This window comes from Lolium perenne, chromosome 5 (genome assembly GCF_019359855.2).
Source record: "Lolium perenne isolate Kyuss_39 chromosome 5, Kyuss_2.0, whole genome shotgun sequence".
NCBI lineage: Eukaryota > Viridiplantae > Streptophyta > Magnoliopsida > Poales > Poaceae > Lolium > Lolium perenne.
The window spans coordinates 20,858,677-20,867,645 of record NC_067248.2 but is presented as its reverse complement, the minus strand read 5'-3'; the positions used below and the strand labels follow the sequence as shown (position 1 = coordinate 20,867,645).

General features: G+C 45.3%; 1 protein-coding gene across 2 annotated transcripts; it reads left to right on the top strand.

Annotated features, from left to right (window-relative positions):
- The first annotated feature begins 4,843 nt into the window (after positions 1–4,843).
- On the top strand, positions 4,844–8,961 carry LOC127298814 (trifunctional UDP-glucose 4,6-dehydratase/UDP-4-keto-6-deoxy-D-glucose 3,5-epimerase/UDP-4-keto-L-rhamnose-reductase RHM1). 2 transcript variants are annotated; one of them, XM_051328675.2, is made up of 3 exons: positions 4,844–4,972; positions 6,587–8,167; positions 8,255–8,961. In XM_051328675.2, exons 2-3 carry the CDS (start codon positions 6,593–6,595, stop codon positions 8,705–8,707), a joined length of 2,028 nt encoding a protein of 675 aa, XP_051184635.1. In that variant the 5' UTR covers positions 4,844–4,972; positions 6,587–6,592; the 3' UTR covers positions 8,708–8,961. The 2 variants fall into 2 exon arrangements, with proteins under 2 accessions (XP_051184635.1, XP_051184636.1); XM_051328676.2 differs by having other exon boundaries at positions 4,845–4,968.
- Positions 8,962–8,969: the final 8 nt, after the last annotated feature.

Sequence of the window (8,969 nt, the reverse complement as noted above, 5' to 3'; positions counted from 1 at the left end):
GTCGGAGACGTATCAGCGGCCGCGCTCGATCCTACCGCACGCACGACCTGGAGGCCGACGGCACCACGGACGCACACCACGGACGCGCACCGCGACGGCGGCCAGGGAGAGAGACCCGGCGGCGTGGCACACGAAGACCGGCGGCAGAGTCGGCGGCATGCACGACCTGGAGGCCGACGGCACCTAGGACACACACTGCTACGGCGGCCAGGGTGAGAGACCCGGCGGCGTGGCGCACGAAGACCGGCGGCGGAGTGGGCGGCATCCACGAAAGCTGAATGAGGACGGCCCCGGCCGTGTGACGCAGGAATGCCGGCAAGCGCGGACGGAAAGAGGACGGCCGATACGGCTACAGCCGCGAGCCGGAGCACCGACATGCGGAAAAAGCAGTGGTTCACGACGCCCCATATGGAGCACCGCCGGAACTCCTTCCGCCGCGTCTCCAGCCGCACGCACAGCGCGTCGAGCACAACCACATGCCCATGCCGTTGCTGCCCCCCCTCCTCCATCGGCGTGGGGCGGAGGGTGCTCTCCGCGCTTAGCGGCCGCGACACGAACCACTCGGACAAGAACCGGTTGGCGGCGTATACGTTGCCGGCGGAGGCGCCCGTCGAGCAGCGATCAGCGCATGCCGCAGCTGCCCTGCAGGCAGTGCCCCAGCTCGCCCAGCGCGTCGACGTGGCCGAGCGAGGCCATGGGCGCGCAGAGCGCGGCGCCCGCGTGGAGGGCGTGGTCGTCCTTGGAGCCGCTGATGCCATTGAACTGGATGATGGCCCGCGAGTATGACGCATGGTGGTGCCCGCCAACGGCCGTCACCGGCCGCCGCCACCATTTAGAGCCACGCCGTCCCCGCAGTCCTCCTCCTCCATTGACGCGTAGGGCAATCTGGGAGGAGCTCAGGCAGTGGGGGAGAATGAGAGATGATGGAGAGAGAGAAAGCGGTGAGGAAACTGAGAGAAGGTGGGGCGGTGGACAGGAGGAGTCTGGAGATGGAGGCCAACCGCACAAGCAAAGGAAAAGATTAGAGGCACCCAAAAGTAAGCACCAAATGAGAAGCCAGGTGGAGATAAAATAGAAAGGCAAATCAAGGTGTACCCAGAACTACACACGAAAAAGGACGGATGCACAAAAGTACACGTGTCAGCTAACAGCATAGGCCCAAAAAAATCCAAAAATCTGAGAAAAATCGGATCTGTTCAGGTTTAGTATAGTAGTTATGCTTCATGCCTTCTTGCACTGACAACCACACCTCTTACTACTCAACTTTAGATTAACATAGACCTTCTCAATATGCATACTGCTTTAAGCAAGTGCCGCAAAGAGATCTTCATGCCTCCTGTACGAAGAACCCAAGGATATTTTACAACCTCAACTGTAAAGGCCCTTTATTTCGCCTGAGGTGTCCATCTAGTAAACAAAAGTTAAACATGATAAACAACTTAAAATAAGTGCAATTTCAAAAGTGTTCCCCATGTAAGTATGGTTCCAACCTCACAACTTACTCATAATTTGTCAAACACATAACTTCACGTAGTGGTGTATTTCCCTTCCATACCTTACTTTCTCATGAGATTTAAACTAGATTAAAGGATATTTTGAAATAATTGGAGGCATAAGACATATACTATACTTGAAATAGTAATTGCTATATAGGTAGGTATGGTGGGTGTTTGGTTTGAGTTTTTTTTATACACGTCACCACCGTTTTGTGAAAATTCGTTGAAATTTGCACTGGTTCATGTTTTTAGCCGTAGTTACTATGTTGCTGACACTGGATCCCATTACCAGGGTGACATGGCAAGACAGACAACTCGCACATATCCAATTTGGATTTTTCTATATTTTTATAGGACCCACTTATCAGTCATCTCACATCTGAACCTCTTCCTCTCTCTAGACCCACCTCGTAGGGGCAGCGCCGCCGCTGATGCCATGGACTGTAGACACCCGACGAACTCGTGGCCGACCTCGCCACGCCCACCTCTGTCCTCCGTTGATGTGCTACCAACCGCAGGTCACTGCACACACCCTGCACATCGACAACGTTGGAGATACGGACGAGCTCCTGGTTGGATGTCCCCGCAACTCCCACCTCCATCTCCTGACATTGTGCCGTCGTCCGCCGTTCGCCGCCCATGCCTCCACATCGACGATGTTGGAGGCGCCTGATGAGCTGACGGCCGGCCTCGCTATCCCCACCTTCGTCCCCAATGTTGTGTCGTAGGCCGCAGGTCACCGCCACACCTTGCAAATCGACAATTCTGGAGATGACCAGCAAGCTCGCGGCCAGCCTCGTCACCCCTGACCACCTCTGTCTCCCGACGATGTGCCACCGGTCGTAGGTTGCTGCCATGCCCTGCACATCCGCCGGTCGATCCCGCAATAAGGAGGAGGTGTGCGGCGGCAGGAGTCAGCTCGTTGGAGGCCTGGGGCCGGCGGGGGTGGGGAGGGGCTGCTCCATCTGCGAGGACACATGCGAGGGCAGGGTTGGGAGGTGCCCGTGGCCATGGACGATGCCGGTGGTGGTGGGTTACATGTTTTTAATTGGGATTGTGAATAATGAGGATAGAAAACTAAAAAAGAGAGGAGTTGACTTGTATGTTCGTAACAAATTACAGACCCACCCCTAAAAATTGGATGTGTAAACTTGGTCATCTTTGGCCCTCACCACTTTTGCCGCACTGACACTGGGTCCCATTGTCAGTTTTCGTGTTACCGCGTGTAAAAACGTGAACCAATGAACATTGCAACGAATTCACGCAAAAACGTTGATTTTTTGCAATTTTGTCGAATAGTGTTTATTTTTTAAACTCCACGCGACAATGTGGTGGTTTTTAAAATTAACTCAACTCTAAGAGGAAAGTTCTGTATAAGCCGGCGCTTGTTCGGCCGGAAACGTTGTTATATTTCTGTTTTCCCACACACACACAAAAAGAATCAGCTTCCGTTCCGCTAAGATCCGCTTATGTAACATATTTCCATTGCACGAAGACGATACACTAGCCCAAGTCATCGGCCAGCTGCAAGTGAAGCCTCGCTCCTGCTTGATACTACTGTACTTTTTACGCAAAGTAGCATCCGATTCCGATCGAACAAATAACCACATGGTGGCTCTGCTACCCAAGTCAACATTCAGCTTCACGCAAAGCAGCATCCGAACTAATAACAGACGCAACACGACCTTACACGGAGCCGGTGGATCCTACATACGTACACCGCACTGCAACGTGGAAGTTTAAACAATGATTGCACTAACGCGGCGCGAATTACTGACGCGATTAACCTCACATCTTTGTTTGTCTCTACACAAGTGTCACAAATACTCACCAGACCACCATTCCACGAGAGGCCAAAGAGCAAATAGCAAAGCTTCAAAAGAGGTCAAATACTTCTGAAGTTGTTGTTTCATGAATGATATTAATATATGGTTTTGATCACTTTCTCGAATCTATCAAAATTACACTATTTTTTTAGATAAAGAGAATTTTGTAATATCACGAAGATACCGATTACGCTTAGCATCTACAACACCAGAAAACTCTAATAGCACTACGAATGCACACAACTAAAAAAGGAAACTAAAATAATCCCGCTACAGAGATCTGTACCTTGTAGATTGTAGCAGTAGTACACACACTGCTAAGACAACATCTAAAGTCCAAATTCTCCAAAAATTAGCCCTCCAAGAAGAAAATTGTGCACAACCAATGAAGGATAAACATGAGCCGCTCGATCATAGATCATAGATTTTCATTCTAGAGAAAGTTCACGTCTCAAAATAATATCTTCAACAAAGCTATTGATAGGCACAACCAATCAAGGACGGACATTGAATTTTCACCTAAAAGTATGAACTTTTCATGTGCTATCACCCCACTTGCATACTGCTGCTACAACTCCCAAATCACCAAGCAAATTTCTCATGTCTGCAAAAAACTCGAACCTCCATTACTAATCTTCAGATCTTGGTTTCAATAACATTCTTTGCCTCGGCCTATGAATTCATCATGGAACGTATAAGACATCTATCATGATGGTAACATATAGCAGGGCTTAGCGACACTTCTTCCCAAAATCAAACGGTCGGAAAAAACACGGGTGCGCACGACCGAATTCACTCCGATCCAACAATCTCCAAGCATGATGCGCCCAATGAAGTTCGCCGGCGGAGCCTTCCGAGCTCAACAATCCGGTCAAATCAATGTAGGCAAGCATCAAGCAAGTCTTCATCTTGGTGCAAGAGTAATCCTAGAATCACCGCCTTTATTCAGCCAGCCGACAACTCGGTAAAGAAGCAGGCCGCCACCGCCATGCTCGGGGCTGATGCCCAAGGCTTCCTCGTGCTACGGGGATGAACCCAAATTATATCTGTATGCTGGTGTCAGAGACGATGAGGTGCTACAGGGGATGTGACACAATTGTTTTTTATGACAATTCCTGGATAATATTTTCAGATACACCTGCTCCAGATTAATTGAAGTTCTAGTTTTAGTCTAACTCAGAACTTATTTAAGTTTGGTCAAGTTTATAGAAACATTTTTCGTTTCATAACCAGAAAAGACAATGCTATGCATGCAAGCCCATGGCTTCCGTTCTCCGAGTCTTGCAGAAACGCTTCAAGATAAAGCATAGTGTGCACTTTGCTCATCTAAAAAAAATAGTGTGCACTTTGCTTGCTAACACAAGAATGTATACTCCACTACGAATCAGTAAAAAAATCACTTCAGACTTAAGCAGCTGTAGGACCAGGGTGACCAGATGCTGAAGTACTAAGCGTTAGTAAAGACTATTTAAGACAAACTGTACTCCTCCACCCGTTACACACTTCTAAGCTCGTGGGTGTACTCCTTGCTTCCTCCTCCTAACGAGGATTTTTCTTCAATCCCTCAAGGGTTCAAGGCTCAAGCATCTCTCCTCTCCTGGGCGCCGCCGCCCACCTCCTACCACGCTCGCGCGTCGTGCAATCCGGTTGGTAATGCGCTCCTCCCGTCTACCTGCTCCTATATTGGATAACATAGTCAATACATTGTTGCTGACATAAAATGTTTATGGAATGTTAGGATCGGTAAATCTTTATGAAACCATGAAACGATACAAAAATGTTGTTTCATGTCTATTACTAGAGTCTGTGTAACCCAGTTTCCTCAAATGTTTCATTTTTTTTTTCTTTTGGTGCTTATTGAGTATCAGGAGTGTTCCAAAAGCGCTTTGTCATATTTTTATCTAGTTTCAGCCAGATTGATCATGTTCCAACATGCATTGTGGTGTTCCAGTGCACTTCGAATTCGTTTAATCCAAACACAAAATTATTTCGAAAAACAATATAGAATCCAAGTCTTGTACTATGGATACTATACATTGTAAATTGTATACGATGTAAGTGCCCATCGCCACAAAGATGCAGATTTCTTAACTATTGGTAATGCGCTTTTCTCCTAGCTAGTACCTGATAACAGCAAGTCAAACACAATAATTTCTTGGCAATAGTTGTCATAGCACCAACAAATTTGTAGCAACAGTTTCGTCTCAATTGCCTGCATTTAAGCAAGGGACATTCAAGACCATAGATAAGAAAATAAATATCTGAATCAAGTCATGGTCCACATAAGAAATGGCAGAAGAACAATATCAACATCATGAATTTTTTTTTCATGCCATTAGTTCAAGATTCAAATCCTTTTAGAAACACATAGTTTTGTGGAGTAGGTTTGATCACAGATACTATTATGTTTGAAAACATTTATTTTAAAACAAGGAAAAGACTTGCTATTTATATTAATTAAAAAGAGGATAGTTTGGCCGGATAATTAGAGGGAAACCGGCCTAAGGCTGTAACACCCTCTCGCCGATCGTCATCGAACAAGACCTTCGTGAGGGTACATAGCCACCCTGGCTAAAACACGATTAAGTAGTATAACATTAGGGAGTTTGTGACTTGTTTTCGATGTAAACTATTATTATGTACAAATAAACAATGACTGTACTAATGTATTAATGTGTACAGGAACACACTATTCGCCAACTACATGATAGTGCTCATATTTCATAAAAATGATTTCTAGTGCAAACACAGTATGTCGATACACCGAGAACCCAAAAACACTTTGTAAGCTTGCGGAGAAGAGCACAATTCTCATGGAATAAAATAAAAATGTATGTGCAACAATAGAAATAAACCTAATTTCCATTAGTTTCACCGATTAAAAACTGAAATAAAAAAAATCTTAAATCCAAATATATGTTAATACTTATCCGATATTGAGGAGAGGAGAGGTTGCGGGAACTGAGAGGAAAGGATGAGAAGTGTGGCGAATAGGTGACAGGGTGACACAATGTAATCGGGGAATATATACTTTCTGGCAAATGGAACATAAAAGAGAATACGAGCCCCGGGTGTCCGAATCATTTCTCATCGGTTCTATGTTCTTCTCACTACCTGGTTGTTCTATAATGTTTCATGTAATTTTACTTGATGGAGGAAATAGATACGCTTCCTTGTTTTACCAATAACTTTGAAGACAAGTTTGTGAGAATAATCACTCCTAGTGATATCACTGTTGACACATAGCATGTTGGATATTTGCAGGCGAACATGGTGACTTATGAGCCCAAGAACATCCTCATAACTGGTGCTGCAGGTTTCATTGCATCCCATGTGGCGAACCGTCTGGTTAGGAACTATCCTCACTATAAGATTGTTGTCCTTGACAAGATTGACTACTGCTCCAACCTGAAAAACCTCAGCCCTTCCCGAGCATCGCCAAATTTCAAGTTCGTCAAGGGCGACATTGCAAGTGCTGATCTGGTGAACTTCCTTCTCATCAGTGAGTCAATTGACACCATCATGCACTTTGCCGCTCAGACTCATGTGGATAATTCATTTGGCAATTCCTTTGAGTTCACAAAGAACAACATATATGGTACCCACGTTCTCCTTGAGGCATGCAAGGTTACTGGACAGATCAAAAGATTTATTCATGTGAGTACTGATGAGGTGTATGGAGAAACTGATGAGGATGCTCTGGTTGGTAACCATGAGGCCTCACAGTTGCTTCCGACAAATCCATATGCAGCTACAAAAGCTGGTGCTGAAATGCTTGTGATGGCTTACGGAAAGTCTTATGGTCTTCCTGTGATTACAACTCGAGGCAACAATGTGTATGGGCTAAATCAGTTTCCTGAGAAGCTCATCCCCAAATTTATTCTTTTGGCCATGAGAGGTTTGTCCCTTCCTATTCATGGTGATGGCTCTAATGTCAGGAGCTATCTATATTGTGAGGATGTTGCTGAAGCTTTTGAGGCAGTTCTTCATAAAGGAGAGGTTGGGCAAGTGTATAACATCGGTACTTTGAAGGAGAGGAGGGTGATTGATGTGGCCAGTGAAATATGCAAGCTATTTGGCTTGGACACCAAAAAATTCATCAGGTTTGTTGAGAACAGGCCCTTCAATGATCAGAGGTACTTCCTGGATAATCAGAAACTGAAGAAGTTGGGATGGTCAGAGAGCACATCATGGGAAGAGGGTTTGAAGAAAACAGTTGAATGGTACACCAACAATCCTGATTACTGGGGGGATGTTGCCGGTGCATTGCTCCCTCATCCGAAGATGCCGATGACGCCTGGAGTTGAAGAGAACAACTGGATTGAGGAAATAAAATCTCTTGCTTCCTCACCGGGCGAAGCTAAGGAACCTAGCACAATAACTCCTACAACCACTTCCAAGAGCACCAGCAGTGGCACTCAAAAAACCAACTACAAGTTCTTGATATATGGTAAGACTGGATGGATTGGTGGTCTACTAGGGAAGATATGTGATAAGCAAGGAATACCATATGAATATGGGAAGGGACGCCTGCAGGAGCGTTCTCAACTTTTGGAGGACATAACAAAAGTGAAGCCCACTCATGTTTTCAATGCTGCTGGTGTCACTGGAAGACCAAATGTGGACTGGTGTGAGACCCATAAACAAGATACTATCCGCACCAATGTTGTAGGCACCTTGAATCTTGCTGATGTCTGTCGTGAGAAGGGATTGCTCATGATCAATTATGCCACAGGTTGCATATTTGAGTATAATGCTGGCCACCCTGAAGGATCTGGAATTGGTTTTAAAGAGGAAGACACACCCAACTTCATAGGTTCCTTCTATTCTAAAACTAAGGCCATTGTAAGTTCAGGTCTTTACTTTATGACATTATCATTTCCCCTTTTACTTCTCCTGCAAACTAACACATATGTTTTTTTTTAAATGCAGGTGGAGGAGTTATTGAAGGACTATGAAAATGTCTGTACTCTTAGAGTCAGAATGCCCATATCATCGGATCTAAGCAATCCTCGTAACTTCATCACAAAGATAGCTCGCTACGAGAAGGTAGTGAACATTCCCAATAGTATGACCATTTTAGATGAACTCTTGCCTATCTCGGTTGAGATGGCTAAGAGAGATTGCAAGGGCATATGGAACTTCACCAACCCTGGGGTTGTCAGTCACAATGAGATTCTGGAGATGTACAGGAAGTACATCAATCCAAACTTCAAGTGGAGCAATTTCACACTTGAAGAGCAGGCCAAGGTTATAGTTGCACAAAGAAGCAACAACGAAATGGATGCATCGAAGCTGAAGTCTGAGTTCCCTGAGCTACTATCCATTAAGGATGCTTTGATTAAGTATGTCTTTGAGCCGAACAAGAAGGTTGCTACTGACTGATGATCAAACCACTGGTGGAGTTGGAAGTTACTTTGGTTGTCTATTAATGACGCTGATAATAAGGTAGTAATGTATTTCGGGTGGCAGTGATGGCCAAGTCTGTTGTGGTAGCAAGCGTACTTTGTACTATTTTCTGTTACACATAATATTTTCAACTTGAGTATCATCATATGTACTACGTTGTGGTAGCTATGATTTATCAACAGGAATAAATATTTAAAGTTGATTTATGATTATTAGGTGCTATTCGTGTATGGCTTGC